General features: G+C 45.7%; 1 protein-coding gene across 9 annotated transcripts in view; it reads left to right on the forward strand.

Annotated features, from left to right (window-relative positions):
- The window catches only part of ZMAT4 (zinc finger matrin-type 4), a 337,657-nt gene that overhangs the window by 10,674 nt on the left and 309,897 nt on the right, over positions 1-17,086 (forward strand). The window contains exon 2 of one of the 9 annotated variants that reach the window (XM_038559977.1): positions 1,371-1,604. The exons of 5 other annotated variants lie outside the window; for them this stretch is intronic. Coding sequence is in view for 3 of the 4 variants with exons in the window: in XM_038559972.1 (XP_038415900.1) it covers positions 10,247-10,269 (23 nt within the window). In the remaining variant the exon portion in view is untranslated. Of the gene's footprint in view, positions 1-1,370; positions 1,605-10,050; positions 10,270-17,086 lie in introns of those variants that run through there. 3 more of the 9 variants (XM_038559972.1, XM_038559980.1, XM_038559974.1) reach the window with 3 other exon arrangements.

Raw genomic sequence — 17,086 nt, forward strand, 5'->3', positions numbered from 1 at the left:
CTTGTCTAATTCTCCATCCTGCCTCCTAACGTCCTGCAGGAGGCTCTGCAGACAGGTATGGGGAGTAGCTGGTGGGCAGGCCCCTTGTCGCTGGGGACCAGGTTACTTGTCCATTCCCTGGGACAGGTTGGTGAGGGATGCTATAGGCTATAGGGCTGGGAGAGCTTGAGGGTGGCCCTGCTCTTTGATTTCATCATGATGGAAGTGATGGGCTTCTCTCCCTCATCCTTCAGTTTTCTGAATAGGGATGTGAGTTTTTGAAATGTTATGTGTTCATTTATTCATTGCTCAAAGTATTGATAATTGATCATCACAGTTCTAAGATTTTAGGATGCAGTAGTGGACAAAACTGACCCAGTCCCCATCCTTCCAGAGATGATATTCCAGTGAGGGGAGACAGATGGCAAACAAATCAATCAATATGTAGGAAGGCCAATATGTGAAATGGGGAAAAACAAAGCAGAGCAAGGCAGTGGGGGAGAGTGTGTGGAGAGGGTGTGTCCAGCAGGGTCTCAGTGAGAGAGTAACGCTGGAGCAGAGACCCAGGGCTGTGGAGGGTGAACCATGCGGATGTTTGGGGTAAGGGCAGTCCAGGCCAGGAGTGGCCCTGAAGCTGGAGACATTTGTGGTGTCAGATGTAGCCATGAGGCCAAGGGGGGCTTCATCAAATCCTTGGTAAGTTTTTAGTAAAGAGGTAACAGGGTGTATGATTTAAACAGGTCACTCAGGCCATATGTTGCATACCCTGAGGGCATGCAGGAGAGTCATATGAAGGCAATGATCCTGGTGGAGGGGGCTGGGGGTGGTGGTGGCTTGGATTAGTGTTAACAGTGGGGGGTGTGGGACAGTCAGATTTTGGATATATTTTAAAGGTAGAACCAGTGGGATTTCATGATAGATTGAATGTAGGGTTTGAGAGAAAGAGGGTTCAAAGATGAATTCCAAGGCTTTTGGCATGAGATAGAAAAGTCTGGGGAAGGAATAAATTGGAGGAAACAGGAGGTGAGAATTTTGTTTGGGGAGATATTAGACATCTACATGAAATGCCTGCTAGTCAATTGGGTTATAAGTCTAGAGTTCAGAGATGACGTTGAGAAGACGTTTATGCTAGAGAAAAATCTTGGGAGCTGTGAGTGTATTGATACTATTTAAAGTATGGGGTCAGATGAGGTAACCTCAAGAGTGAGTAGAGAGAGGAGGTACAAAGACTGAATTCTGGCAACCCCAGGACTTGTAGATCTAGAAGAGGAATTGGTGAATTTTTGTTGAAAAGCCAGATAGTAAACATTTTAAACTTTCCTCACAAAAGCAGCCAGAGACAACATGTAAATGTTCGAGTGTGGCTGGGTTCAGTAAAACTTTCTTTACAGAATCAGGCAGCTGGCCAGTGGGCCTTGTTTGCTGGCCTTTGTTCTAAGATGTGAAGATGAACCAGCAAAGGAGACTGAAGAGCGGCCCCTGAGATAAGGTTGCCTCAGAAACTAAGTGAAGCATCGTCAAGGAGGGTGTGATCAGCAGATCACATAGTGCTGGCCTGTGACGAAGGTGTGGATTGAGAACCAGACATTAACAGGAAGGCCGCCAGCGAGCTGCTGGTGTGTGAGGTGAGGGCCTTGGAGGGGTTGGTGGAGAGGTGTTGGAGATAGCTCGTGTAAACAATCTATGGAGGAGTGGGGTGTGTGTGCTTGAAATGGGGAAAATCCCGGGATGTGTGTGTACCGTGGAAACAGTCCAGTCAAGAGCACAAAGGTGATGCAGGAGAAGCAGGTGAGGACTGTCGCAGCCCTGGTCTGGAAGGAGGGAGGGAGGGAGAGGCTCGGATCCAGAATGAGGTAGGGGTGGCTCGGCTGGCGGTGTGGACAGCCAGGGGAGGGAAGGGCAGCCATGGTCACAAGGCAGTTGGCTGGGTGGGTAGGTAGGGGTGTTGTGGGACGGGTGGCGGCCAGAGTGGGGACTCTCTCCTGTTGCTTCGTTTTCTCAATGACTGGGAAGGAAGATCAAGAGCTCTGATGTAGGGAGGGGACCTTGGGCAAGGGCTGTGGAGACAGATGCCCCCTGAGCACAGGAGGAGGGGATCGGGAGATAAGGACAGAGGGTCTGAGTTTCTAAATCAAAATTAAAAGGTTTGTGCCGATGCTACCACTTGAGCTTCCCACTGTAATAGGGCCCCTGTAAATTCTGAAGAATTATGACTGAATTAATAAGGCCAAGATGAGGGTGTGGATTCAAAGTCCTCAAAAAATAGTCTCAGATTCCCGCAGGCCTGGAGCTGCCTACCCAGGTGGCTCTTGTGGCTGTATTTTTTTTGTTAATTGAGGTATAAGTGACATATAACATTGTATTAGTTTCAGGTGTACAACATAATGATTTGATATATGAATATACTGCAACATGATCACCACAGTAAGTCTAGTTAAATCCATCACTATGCATAGTTACTTTTTTTTTTTTTTTTTGGTACGATTGTATTTTGAGGAAATGGACTTGCTCACTGGAATTATAATCCCTCCTCTGAGATCAGACAGTTGTGCTAGGTGAGAGAGACTACTGGCCTGGGGTTGGGCCAGTTAGGGAAGGCCCACTGCATTTTTCTCTTTCTTCTCCTAAAGCTTTTTTTTATTTGAGACTCCTTACTTATTTTTTTTTACATCTTTTCTGAGGCAGGAGAGAGGAGGGAATGGGAGGAAGATTCCTCTCCCTGATTTTTACCTAATATTGTCCTGGAGAGAGAAGGGACCTACCCAAGGTCCTTGATCTGAATGTGGGGTGAAACCCATAAAGTGGGGGCCAAACCCTCTGGTGTCTTCCTCTCTGATGCCCGAGGACAAAGGGAGGAAAGATGGAGAGGCCGCCTCCTGGAGAAGTCCCTACAGTTTGGGAAGAGGGACCTGTTCATATAGACTGGGAAGAAGTAGAACACCTCCTTAGTTGTAGTTAGAGGCCTGTAGGGAGAAAGCAAGCAAAATGGGCCAGGGAACAAGTGGGATTGGTAGAAGGACACTGATTTGGTGGCTTTAGGAAAGAGAACAATGCATGATGAGAGATGCAGCAGAGAAGCTGAGCAGATGCTGACCTTGGAGACTGCGTTGGGTCTGCGATGCACCATCAATGCGGCCCCAGGAGGGACGTGACCTTGCACAAAACCCGTGTGTATAGGATATGTGACTATACCAGGCCCCTCTGTGCTTTGGAGAGGATGCTCTTCTTCTTGGATGGCAGGGGTCCCAAACCCTGTGCTCACTTAGGGAACGAGGTTGTTTGTGGGAGCGATAACGGCAGTAAGGAGTTTGTGTTTCGGGGCTACCAGGCAGGAGGACACATCCAACTTTTCTCCAAATCTTATTTCCGGTGGTCTTTCTGAGATGAAGCAGAGAAAATGGAAGTGCAGAGGTGTAAGGACCCGGAGTTTATCCAAACCCAAGTTATCTCCACAGGCCTGGCTCAGAGAGTCCATGTGGCTGCTCCAAACCTTTGTTTCCCCAGCTCTCAAATACCTGGTGATACCCATCTCATAGATTTGTTGTAGGGATTAAGTGGAGTACTGGCTAAAAAGTATCCAGCGTAGTGCCTATAACATAGCAAGTGTGCAAGAATCTGTAGGAATACAGGGTGACAACGGTGCGAGTGGAAGGGTGGCTTCTCTTCTAAGGATGGGCCAGGATGGGTCAGGCTCATGGGCTAGGGTGGGCAGGAGCCAGGTCATGGATTCCATGTGGTTCTGTGGCAGTAGCCATCTTAGAGTGATTAGTAAAAAGGTTGGAATACTGTTTCTGAATTTCAGAGCTCAGGAGCTTCTTCCGAAATATTGCTGGTCAAGGTACCAGGGAGGAACAATATAGGATTGCCAAATAGTGCCATGCCTTCAAAAAAGAAATCTTGGGAAACAAACTCTGAAAGCTGCAAGAACCATACTATTCAGAGAGATTTAAAGGGAACCTAAAATCCCTGCAATGCTTAGAACAGCAGGAGCATAGATTTCTCACACTAATCAAGTGATTTGTGGGAAAATCCTATCCATCTCCCTAACCTGAGCTGAATCAAGCAAATGATGGCTGCAAGTTGCGGAGTGAGCTCCGAGGCAGGCGAAAGGCTGGTATATGACCCTGCAGAACTTTCCTGCAGCATGAATTCCAGGCAAGCAGGTAACTAGGTGGTTCCCAAGGAGGGGAGCCCCCTTAGCCAGCTCCCTTTCAGCTGTCCGAGCGGGGCTGTTTGCAGGGTAGGCGGGTGTCTCTGACATGGGAGCTCTCTGTCAGCAGATATTCCTGTCTCTGCATAGGGAGAACACTTCTTGCTCTGCCTCCTACAAGGAAAGGAATGGATGCTCTGATAGGATGCGCCCCTGTGAGGGCTGTGTTTTCAAACCCTTGCATGCCATCTGGTTCCATGCGGTTGATATTGAGGATCACTTTTTTGACTGTGAATGTATATTTCTCAGTCTAGGTTTAGTTAAATTCCAGGGCATTCTGAGTAATCTCTAGAGGGCTTAGGTGAAGCCAGTTTAAACTTTTTTGCAACGTAGAGAGGAGACACTTGATGTGTCACACTTGACGTGTGGGGAGATGGGTAGGTGGCTGGGTTGGGCTGAGGAAGGAGAGGTTGGGGGTGATGTGTGAATCTTGGCACAAGCTTATAGTGTCAAAACATCCAAAATGCTGAAGGCTGTTTTTCTACACAGAAAAATAAATTCACTAGAGTTCAGAGAAAGAGAAATACAGTGGCTACAGACACAGAAAAATGTTTGATTCTATGACTAATCAGTAGAGTAGAATGGTTAGGCAGATGGGGTTCTGGAGTCAGGCTCTGGTCCTGGCTCCAAAATTTAGCTGTTTGACCTTGTGAAGGATCATTCAGTTGGGCCTCAGTTTTTCTCTCTGTGGCAGGAGGAGGAGAGGGCCTGCCTTGCCAGGATGCCATGTGGCAGTGACGTAAAGTCCGGTTGAGCTCTTACCACTGATAACAGTGCCAATAATAACAATAATAGAAGTGCTAATCAAAATGGAAATGAGATGCCATTTTTCCAGCTATAAAATTACTGAAGGTTAAAAATGACATTGCTCAGTGTCATGGAGATATGATAGAATGGTATAAAGTCCTATTATTAGAACTGTAATTGGTGCAACCTTTCTGGTAAGCATGATTTTGGGGAGTTCTGTACTTTAGATCTACTTCTAAGATTCTATCCTAAGGAAACGATCAGAGATGCAAGGAAGCTTGTGTCTATAAAAGTGTACACTGTGGTGCTCTTAACTTTTCTGAAACACTGGAATCAACTTTTCCCCCACAGCAGGGAACTAGTTAAAGAAACTATGGTACATCCATACAGTGGAGTAGTAGGCAGCCAAATAAAATAAAAATATTTGAAGAATGTTAGTGCCATGTCCATTAAGCTGTAGGTTAAATATCTTCTAAACTGCCTGATGAAATACAGTACCCCGAGATGCTAACAGAAATTCTCACCAGATTATGGATGATTTCTGTTTTCCTTTTTATATTTTCTTCTGCAGCTCTAAATATCTCACAGTGAGCTTTTATTAATTTTTTATAGTAAAAGTAATAAAAAATGATGGAAAGATATCCAGTAGCCTGAGTGGATTAGGTGTTTGCTGTCTCCGGGAAGTATTTCTCTGGGGATCAGGCCTGTTGTGGATCCTTGGAAGCTTGCTAAGAGGCTGTGTAGGGATCCTTCTCTTCCCCTTCCCCAATGCAGAAGCACCAGGTGTTTTGTAGCTAAAAACAAACATTTAGAAAAGTGGAAGCAGATGCAGGTATGTTGTGAAGAGAGCACTAAGCAGAGGGGATAGCCTGCCCTGGTTTGCTCTCAGCCCTGAAATCCATTAGCTTCCTGGGAGCCACAGATGGTGACAACCCACATATCTAGTCACTCCCAAAGCCATAGCCAGACTGGAACCTGCTGCCCTCTTTCCTTATGGTTGTCGCTGGGAAACTAGGAAGAAGGATCTTCAAACAGCAGCCCTGCCCACATAATGCTTCTAGAACACGGGGGCCGAAGATGCCAGGGACGAATGTAGGAAAACACTTGGCAGCGGCAGCGGGTCCAGGGCAGAGGCGTCTCACAGGACACAGTGGTCCCCAAGTCTGGGCCATGTTAGAGGGCCGTCTCCCCTATGGTACCTATATCTTCCCGCATGTTGAAGGATGGAGCATCTGAACAGAATGTTTGCAAATTTTATAATTCATTAAGTGTACTGATGGAACGGACTGTTTAATAGAAATAATTCTTTTATTCAACAAATACCTTTTGAGGATATGTAATGTGTCAAGACTGGGGTTAGGTGCTGGGTATTCCCTGGTGAGTAAAGCAGAGACCTCAACTTCTATGGAATTTACTCTCTCCTATGCATTGGACAATTTAGTTCTGATATATATCTTTCAAAATCTGGAATTTTTTTTTTTTAATATATTGGTTTTGCTTAAAGTAGGACACTGTCGCTTTAGGTCTGCAAAATATTGTAGAAATAGTGATTTTTTTTTTTCTCTTAGTGCAGATGTCCCGAATGTTATATAAGTTTAAATATTTTTCTTTAATTCATCCTTATGACATCTCTGCGAGTTGGGGCAGGGAGGGGGTGCCACCCGCCTTCCAGTGAGGGGCGTGAAGGGATGTTTTTGGCTCTAACTTTGGCCCTGCTGGGAACGTCAGCGCAGCTGCTGACTTGAGTTCAATGAGGCTGCTTCTCTTCATTGCCTGCTGGTGGCCACTGGCCACTTGGCGGCCCGTCGCTGAGGCAGTGTGTGTTCTCTGCCCTCTGGAAACCACTCGTTCACCTGGGAGCTTTTTTAAACTTGAGAATACGATGACTATTGTGTAATTTTTTTCATTACACTGAGCACCAGAATAAGGTTCCCGAAGATCCTCTGAGGTATAGGATTATGTTTAGCAAATGTAATTGTAACTTTTGTAAAGCTGCAGCCTTCTGCTGTATAATATGTTGTGACTTAGGTTTTTCCTCTCTGCTTTGGAATGCACCCAGATGTTTTCTTCTTTTAAAGATCTGACATGGCCATGGCCGGCTCTATAAATAGTACCAAACATCAGCTATAATGCCGGCATGATGCCGATTTTTTTTCCTGCCACCCACTGAAAGTCTTGGGAGAAAAATCTCTCTCTCTCTCTCTCTTTCTCTACAGGCGCATGCGCGCGCGCACACACACACACACACACAGTTATATTTAGACATAAGTAAAAACCCTGAATGTGTTCAAACACACATGTATTCTGTTTCTTTTGTTTTTTAGGAATTAGGTAAAAAGGAGTTAAAGAGCTTTCAGCAACAACAGAAAACAAAATGACTTTCCCAAGTCTCTATGATTTCCAGGCAGAGTACTCAATTAAATTACTCCCTGTCACCAAAACTCCCAGTCCAATGAGAGGACAGCTCTATTAGTAACTAATCCTACCAGGCTTCCTGGGCATAAAAGATGAAAAGATTCTTTTTATAAATTCCTGGGGATTTTTAATAGTTGTAGAAAGAGTCTCTAATGGTTGTTTTAGTTTGCTAGGATTATGGGAACAAAGTACCATAGACTGAGTGGCTTAAGCAACAGAAATTTCGTGTCTCACAGGTGGAAAGGCTGGAAGTCCTCTGGATACTTCCTCAGGGATTGAGGGAAGGAACTGTTCTAGGTTGCTCTCCTTGGCTGGTAAATGACCATCGTTTTCCCTGTGTCTCTTCAACTTGTCTTTCCACTACATGTTCATCACTGTGTCCAAATCTCCCCCTTTTTTATAAAGGTACCAGTCGTGCTGGATTAGAGCCTACCCTGATGACCTCACTTTAGCTTGATTACCTCTGTGAAGACCCTGTCTCTAAATAAGGTCAGGCTCTGAGGAGCTGTGCATTAGAAGTTCAAATATAAATTTTCTGGAGGAGGAGACACAATTCAACCCACAACAATAATCTTTTAGGTTATACTTGTACATCTGGGAACAACTTTCCTTAAACCATCCAAGACTGATAATAGTTCTTCCCCTCTTCCCTCACTGAGGAATGGGTTTCCACTTCTCATATTATTTTCAAATTTAACTTTACTTACCCAATCTACCTACTACTGTAGCCAAACCCATTTCCTCTTCTGGGGTATGAAAGGGAGGACAGCTGGTCACCAGCCTTGATCTAGTGGCTTAGTAGCCATCTTGAAGGATGTGACATTTTCTCTTCTCTTTCTCCCTCACATCTTGGCCTTCCTGCAGCCTGACCAGTGGGATCCTATAAGGAATGTCTTGGGGGAGGTCCTGTCCTTTTCCAGTTGGGTGCCCTTGAGTACTGTGGGCAGGCTTGGCACCATTGAGGGGAGTGGGGAGCAGACAGGACAGAGAAGAGCTCATCTATATTTAGCTCCCAGCCTAGCTGTCTTCTGGGGCCCAAGCCCTGACTGCCACTTCTCATACCCTCCTCTACACCCGGTGAAGACACCATATAACACACACAGAGCACCTGTTTCCCCATTGTTCTTCTTAACTCAGAAATCCCATAGGTAATAGCTAGTATTTTTACTGTCAGTGGAGGGCTGCAAGCACCGATGTGCTATTACTGTAGTTAATACTTTTCAGACACATGCTCATTCATTTCTTTCTAATGGGCTGCGAGCACCAATATGCTGTATTGTGCTTAATACTTTTCAGACACATGCTCATTAGCTATTTCTTTTTAACCTGTTCCCTTGTGTGAACCAAATTTACATGCTCCTTGGTCTCATGCTCAGTGTTTCATGTCCTTATACCCATAGTCATCACACCCAAGGGGATGGTATAGGGCAGAGGCAAGACTTTGACTCACGGATGCCTTTGTACTGAGGGTACCTGCCTGGACAAGAGATTTTATGTGTCCTCTCATGGGTGACACTTGGACAGGGAGCCAGGGGGTGAGATATGTTTGCTCAGGAAGAATCTAGAGTTATTCTAGGGAGAGCTAGAGACCTGAAGTACAGGGACAGAGCCTGGTGTGGCTGAGAAGAAAAAATTTAGTTTCATTCCTGGCTGTCCTGCTACTTTCCTAGATGCTGCAGGTGGATATAGTGGCCAGGTCCAGAGACAAGCACACAAACACATTCAGCATATGGAGGATCAGCAGGTATATATTATTTTTTCTGAGTGCTTTCATCTGCCCTGCTCCTGAAATTCTGAATAGTACAGATGGAAAATCCAGTAGAGGGCACCTGGGTGGCTCAGCGGTTTGGCGCCGCCTTCAGCCCAGGGCGTGATCCTGGAGACCAGGGATTGAGTCCTGTGTCGGGCTCCCTGCATGGAGCCTGCTTCTTCCTCTGCCTGTGTCTCTGCCTCTCTCTCTCTCTCTCTCTCTCTCTCTCTCTCTCTCTCTCTCTCTGTCTCTATGAATAAATAAATAAATAAATCTTAAAAAAAAAAGAAAATCCAGTAGAAAAATGGGAACAAGGGGAGACATTTTTTTCTTCTGTTGAATTATGAATACAGACACCACACCACCTTCTTTGCTTCTTTGGTTTTCCTACCAAGATAAGCCATGTCAGAAGTGACACCTGTTGCAGCCAGTCAGGGCAGACCAAGAGTTATAATTAGGGGATGCCTTGGGCCGCTGATCAGATACAAGCACTAAAGAAGTTCCAGTAGCAAAAAGTCATTCATGTGCAAAAGTGTAAACATTAAGAAATTGTGTTTAAATTAGATATGCTTCGCTGCCCTGGGAAGGGTGCAGAGAACAAATGCCAAAAGTAAAGCAGACTTTTATAATGTTGCCTGGGAGTGGGAATGAAGGGAAAGCTTAGGAAAGCTCCATCTCATTAGCTTGGGGGTGGGGAGCATTCTTTTCTGGGGGTGTCAGCCACGTCTGGGAGATTTAGATTTAGCAGATGGATCATTCTAACCACACAGCAGGAAACTGCTAGGTGTGTACTGGAGTTTACTGCACTTGGGAGGTCCTGGTATATGTTACACCCATTCTTTTACTTTACCAGTACCTTCCACCCCCATCATCTTGAGGTGAGCCCAGAATGTATCTCTTGCTCTCTCAGAGGTTCTTTTCTTCAAGAGAATGCCAAGAGATGCTGATCTTAGCAGCTGGATGTGATGGATGTACTGTTACAGATGCCACAGTGGCCCACATCAGTTCTGCTTCTTGAAGAGCACCTAAACATAGGCATTAAATGTGACATTTCCTGAGTGTTCAGGAGTGTGTCAAGGCCACAGAGGTGAAGGCTTTGGCCCTGCCCACAAGCTGCAGTAGATGAGGAGACAGACGTACGTCACATGACCGGAGAAGAAGGAAGAAGGTACCCACTAGTACCTCAGTGGGTACTAGAGGGTACAGTGAACATGCAGAAGAAGGTGACATTGGGTGGTGGCCACAGAAGGCTGCAAGTATAAGTACAAGGAAGGGCTGAGCTAGGGCTTGTTTGGTCTTAGGAAGTCAAGGAGAGGGAAGAAGCTAGGGCCTCAGGCTAGGAGGGTGGTGTGAGCAGAGGCCCCCACACAGGTATGAATGTGGCAGGTGAGATGAAAAGGGGAATGACCTGAGGTCTCTTGGCCACCAGCCTGTGAGGGTTGATGATGCTTTGCAGAACAGTCCTAGTTTGTGTTTCTATAAAGCAGAAGTGGTGAAGGGAGAAGACATTTCTAGCTCCTCGTAGAGTCCCTGGCAACTGCCATCAGCAAGCCTTTTCTCTGGCCAGCAAGGCTGTGGCTTTGTTCTACGCAGTTCTCCACCACCTCCCTGCACACTGTGTGCACACTGGCTCTCCTCTAGATGCCCTCTGTTGGCCCGCTATCTGAACTGGCCCTCTGTACCAGAATGCCTCCCCTCAACTGTACAGGTTCAAATCCTACCCCATCCTTCAAGGTTCAGTTCCAATGTCATGTCCTCCATGGAAACTGCCCTATCTCTCCTCTCCTGTCCCTAGTCTAAAGGATGACTCTGAGTATAGTCACTTTTGTGTACTTCTCTTAAATGCTCTTACTATTTCCTAGTTAATATTGATTGAATACTATGTACTATTCTCTGTACCTTGGATAAATCAATGAATAAATTAAAAACTTCTGCTCTCACTGAGTTTATGTTCTAGCTGGAGAAAACAGATAATAATACAAATGATACATAAGTAGAATTATATAAAATGTTAGAAGGTGATAACATAGAAAAAAAAAGGAAAATTCAGTCATATGTAGAACATAAGAAATAGTGAAAGGGACTATAAGGGAAAGGAGGGGAACTGAATGGAAAAAGTTAGAGAGGGAGACAAACCATGAGAGACTCCTAACTCTGAGAAACAAACAAAGTGTTGAGGAAGGGGAGGTGGGCAGAGGGTTGGGGCAACTGGGTGACAGGCCCTGAGGAGGGCAGTTGATGGGAGGAGCACTGGATTTTTTTTTTTTTAAAGATTTTATTTATTTATTCATGAGAGACAGAAAGAGAGAGAGAGAGAGAGAGAGAGAGGCAGAGACACAGGCAGAGGGAGAAGCAGGCTCCATGCAGGGAGCCCAATGTGGGACTCGATCCCGGGACTCCTGGATCACACCTTGGGCCAAAGGCAGACGCTAAACCGCTGAGCCACCCAGGGATCCCAACTGGGTGTTATACTATATGTCGGCAAATTGAATTTAAATTAAAAAAACGTTTTTTTTTAAAAAAGGAAAGCAGAATACAGGGAAATGGAGAGGGGTTGGGAATGCTGACCTAGGGGGAATGGCATCAGGTTATAATTTTAAGTAGGGTAGCCTATAAATAGTTCTCCTGAAGAGGGTTACATGTGTAAAGACTTGGGCCAAGGTCCTGAGGTTGAAGCATACCTGATATGTGTTCAAGCAACAGCGAGGCCGATATTGTTGTATAGTCTGAGAAACGGAGAGAGAAGGGAAGGAGGTCAGAGAAGAGTGTGAGTGTTGGGGGGAGGGACATCATATAGGGCCTTGTAAACCAATTTTAAGGACTCACAGAGATAAGCAGGATTTTGAGCACAAGAGTGATATGATCAAGATTTATTGTTTAAGACTCACGCTAGATGCTGTCTTCAGAATAGACCAAAGACAGGGAAAGGTGGAGGTGGAGACCAGTCAAGAGGTTACAGCAATGGTCTGTGTAGCCTGTCCTAGGGAGGGGGCAATAAGAAAATGGTCAGAGACTTTGTATATTTTGAATTTTATTTTTAATGAGTGGCTTGTGATAGAGGTAAGAAGGAAAGGAACCAAGAATGATTGCAAGGATTTTGGCTGGAGCAGTTGGAAGGCTGGAGTTGCCATTGCAGGTGATAGGACAGGCTGTGAGAAGGGGCAGTGGGCAACTGAGGAGTGTTTGAACTGGTCCTCCTGGGCTGGAAACTACGTAGGAGTAGGTACACCGTATGAGGTACTTTGTGGTCTTCTTAGGGACTCGGGAATTGTACTTGATGGGTGTATCATATACCAGGGCTGTTAGGATTGCAAAAAATTCCTGCTTTGGGAGGACAAGTTAATTTTTTAGGGATCGTTTAGATCAGATCCCTATGTCTGGCTGCTTCCCCAGCTGGGCATTTTTGCCTCTTTGACATCATCCAGAGGTTTAGTGACAGGTCTCCAGCAGAGAAGAGATAGTTTGGTGAGGATTTGACCTTAGGTGGGGTAATCTCCTGAGCCACCAGGACACTTGATCTAGGTGCAGAATGTTTTGTTGGAACTAATCTTTTCTCTCCCAGTCATTATCACACCTAATGAAAATGATTAATTGGTGTTAATTAGTATGCCAACAGAGTGTGAGTCCCGTTAAAAACTAAATGTTCCTTTTGGATTCTGGAGAGACTGGAATGGGGGTGAGGAGGATAAGGAGAGTGTGTTTGGCTTTACATATAGCCCCGTGCTGCAGAGATTTCTGGTCAGAATCCTACTTTGTTAGTAGAGAGATTTGGCTGGAAGCATACCCAGGCTAACTCAGGGGTTACTTTGTTAAAAATATTCCTAGTGGGGTTGTATGAGTAATTAGAATTGTTGACATTGAACCTGCTTATGTTTATGTCATTGGAAGAGCAGACTCTTCACCCACAGGTACTTATTGAACATCTACTCAGTGCCAGCCATCATGCCAGTCACGGGGAAAAATAAAGATAACTGACACACTGTCCTTTCTTTAACTCTCAGTCTATTCGAAAAGGCAGATGTGTAAACAGGGATACGTGGAGTGGAGTCTTAGAGGAAGTAGAGGTCAGTTAGTCAGAGCCAGAGGGGCTTTCTAGAGAAGATGGCAATTGAGTTGTGTGGAGAAGGATGATGTAGAGTGGTTCTGGCGGATGAAACAGGAGGCTGTTACAGGCAAGCAGGAACAGTGTGATGGGAAATGAGGTTGAAGAGGCAGGTCTGGCCGTAAAGAGCCTTTTAGGCTCTTAGAACAAGAAATTTGGACTTTATCCAATAAGCAACAGGTAGATATTAAAGGTTTTTAAGCAGAGGAATGATGTAATTACATTAATGACTGGGTCCCTAGAGTGTCATGATGGAGAGGTGGGATTCTAGAGTCAGAGAGATGAAAGGCTTTTATGATAGTCCAGGCCAAAAGTGATGATGACCTAGATTAAGGCATTAATGGTGAAGACCACTTGGAAAGGCATTGGTACCTTACTGTAACTAGGTTACTTTTGATTCTTAAAACTCCTCTATAATGATAGTGACATTTACTAAGAGTTGGGCACTTTCCTCTCTTAATCTTTCCAATGACCCCATAAGGTAGGTACTGTTAAGAATGGGTATGTGAAAAAAAAATGGTATGTGAAGGAAACTGAGACACAGATTTGGATAAGCTGCCCAAGATCTCCCACAACCAGGGATTTCACAATCCATGCCCTTAACCATATCACTATTACTACCTAAAGGATAGGTAAAATCATCCCATTTCATGGATGAAGGGATAAGGAAAACAGAGGGGTCTCTGGGGAATGAGGAGAATGGAAGAGTCTAAGACAGCCTTGTTTGGGGATTCTCAGATATAGGGAAATATGAAAATCCTGTCAACAGGTGTGAGTTTTCTATAAGGGGTAGTGTCTGGGGTAGCAGGTAAAGAGAAGAAAACACATGTGAGTGTGTTCCAGTAGGGAAAGAACCTTTGACATGAGAAAATACAGTTCAATTGTCACCCTGTCACCAACTCCCTTCACCTTTTCCTCCTCTGGTGTGGGAGCAGTCAGTATGGGGTGGGAGTGGAATGCCCTCCTGTGAGCTTCTCTTACTCGATTAATATTAACCACCTGACTCTTCAAGTGTCTGAGGGTGGAACTCAGGTTGTCAAAGTGGAATTGACGTCATCAAGAACAACGCAAGTCGAAAACAGTAGGGAGGGCTCTACAAGGTCGCGTTTCCTAACTCCCAGTGCTGCTTAAACTAGTTGAAGAGCTTCTGAGCCTCCTTTGGGGGGACCTTGTTTGACCTGTTTCTTGTCTCTGGATCTTCCAAGTGACGGAGGGCTCTCTGTGTGGGCCTGCCTTTGTCACTAGTCACTGGATGACTTGGCTTTCTCATCAAGAAAAGCTGAGGGCAGCAGCCTCTTGGGGAGAAAGTGTTCTGTCTGAGTATGGCTGCAGGAGCTTCCTCTTCTAGATCTGTGGACCGTTTGGGGGCCCGTCACCCCCCGAAGCAGAAGCAAGGGGCTAGCCATTGATCCTACTCTGCTGCAGGAGGGAATCCCAGCAGAGGCCACCAGGAAGGCTGCTGTTGATTTGGAAATACCTACCCGGTGACAGGGAAAGGTCAGAGCGACAGCTTTCAGCGACTCATTTGCATCTTGGATGATGTTCTAAAATAGCTTATTTCTGAGAGCCATTAAATACTGATAAGTGGGCATTTTTGTAGACAGAAAAACAAATAAGGAGCGACATTAACATTATCTTTTCTGTGCACATGTGCGTGTGCATCCATGGAAGACTGATTTGGGGCTGGGGTTGCCAGTCAGGTGACACTGGGGCTTTCTGAGACGGGCGAAGGCAACACATCCCTCAAGGCTGTGGCTGCCCCTTCCTCTTCCCTGACGATTCTTCATCTAAATCTCTTTGTCACCTTGCATGGAGGATTTTTTTTTAACCTCTCAGGGCTTCAGAGACTGAGGTTTATTGGTACTGACAGCCCCTGATTATTTAAAATCCTGGAGGCCACGATTTCTGCTGTGCTGGTCCACAGAGAGTTCAGCTGGCCAACCCCTGCTGACCGCCCCGATAGTTCATGCTCTAAGGGCCACATGGAAGAGAAAAACCTCCCTTTAAATTCTAAAATAGCTAACAAAAACTAAAAACAAGCCTGTCCCCTGCACTCCTCCCTGCCACTGCCAACCGGCAGTACTTCTTTCCTTAAATTCAAATCTAGTCCTCTGATGATAGTCTGATAACTTTAAGCAGCAGAAATGTTGCATGCAGTTTACTTCGGGCATAACCCACGGGGGTGCAGGATGAGAGGCTACTGGAGAGAGCATCACATTGTCACCCTCATGAGCCCCCAGGATAGGGCCAGAGGTGTGCCTTCCCAAAAGGGGGCTTTGAGATCACACTGGAGGCATTTACCAGGATGTTCATGCTCCTGTCCAGGGAGGGAAGTCAGGAGGTGTGTGTGTGTGTGGGGGGGAATCACTGTTACCTAGCAACAGCCACATCCTGTGATAAGACTTGGTCTGAAGGAAAGAGGTTTTCACAGGCACCTGGAGAGGTTCCCTGTGCCCCTCCGCAAGCTGGGGAGATCTTGGGTTGCTCTGTGGGCACCCCCTTCAGGGTTCCTCACTGTGGGTGCTTTTCTTGCCCTGAATAGAGGCTTCCTGTTGAAGTGTGAGGTGTATATGAGCCTGTGTGTACTTGAGCATGCGTGTATGAGCATGCGTGTGTGTGAGCATATGGGTGTGTGAGCATGTATGTGTGAGCATGCATGTGAGCATGTGTGTGAGCATGCATGTATGAGCATGTGTGAATGAGCATGTGAACCTGTGTGTGAGCATGCATGTGAGAGCAAACGTGTGAGCTTACATATGTGAGCATATGTGCATGCATGAGCATGGTTTCCGTGATGGCGAGTAGAGTGCCAGCTGCAGCTCCATGGGTGTGATTCTAGAGATCTTGAAATTGCCCTCTACTTTCAAGTAGAAGCCTCCCCTTTTCTTGATTTCCCCTTGACTCCTGCTGTGACCACACTTCTCACACTGGCCTATGTTGGCCCTGATTTCAAATATCCTGTTCTACTTGGAAATCATGTCACATACTTTCCCTGAAAGCCCAAAATTGAGATGAATTTCTTTCACATTGGGCTTTAATCTGAGCTGAAAAACACATATATTTAGGAGTGGTAACTTATGAGTTCTTATTATCATCTTAGACTCAATAGGAAGCAGTTTATCAAATCCATTCTTGAGAGCACTGATTTAGTGGAGGAGAAGAGAACATGAGGGAATGGGCCCATCCAATGGAAGGGTTGGGCCGGCTTCCATTGCAGAGGCAGAGGAGCACCAACTGGAAAACGGGGGGGTCATAGAAGGTGGATAGATCCACATCTCAGCATTATCCCAGGCTGGCTGGTGCATCTCATTCTTGTGAAGACTGGTTCACTATTGGTGATGTTGTCAATCATGTCCTCATATCCTGGGGAGGAACCCCTCTCATGGCTTTTCCCCCAAATCTCCTTGCTTCCACTCCTCCCTAACCTTCTCTGCAGTGCCATGAAGGTTTTGATAATTCCTGTCTATTGCAACCTAATGCTCTTGATGTTTCTGGAAAGATAAGGTGTTTTTTTTTCTCCACTGCCCCCAGTTATTCATGTTGTTTTTGCATTCTTGTGGAAGAGGAGGGAGTACTGCTCCTTATGAAATTCCTTCTCTTTTTCATATTCCTTACCTGCCTCATATCACTCTTAAGCAAATGGTGTGGCAACTCTTGTAAAGTAGAAAATCTTGCCGGGTGTCTCTGTTGGGCAGTCAGGCATTAGCTCCCTGTTCACATGACAGTGGAGTAATGACGCGCTTCCTTTGGAGATTCCTGTTCCACTGGGGATGGAGAAGGTTTCAAGTAAACTGTCTCACTCATCAACCAACCTCCTTGGAAGGTCATGGAAAAGTCATGGGGCTTGCTTTACAAATAGGTGAAGAGAGGGACGGGTGACATG

Source organism: Canis lupus, chromosome 16 (genome assembly GCF_011100685.1).
Source record: "Canis lupus familiaris isolate Mischka breed German Shepherd chromosome 16, alternate assembly UU_Cfam_GSD_1.0, whole genome shotgun sequence".
Taxonomy (NCBI): Eukaryota; Metazoa; Chordata; class Mammalia; order Carnivora; family Canidae; genus Canis; species Canis lupus.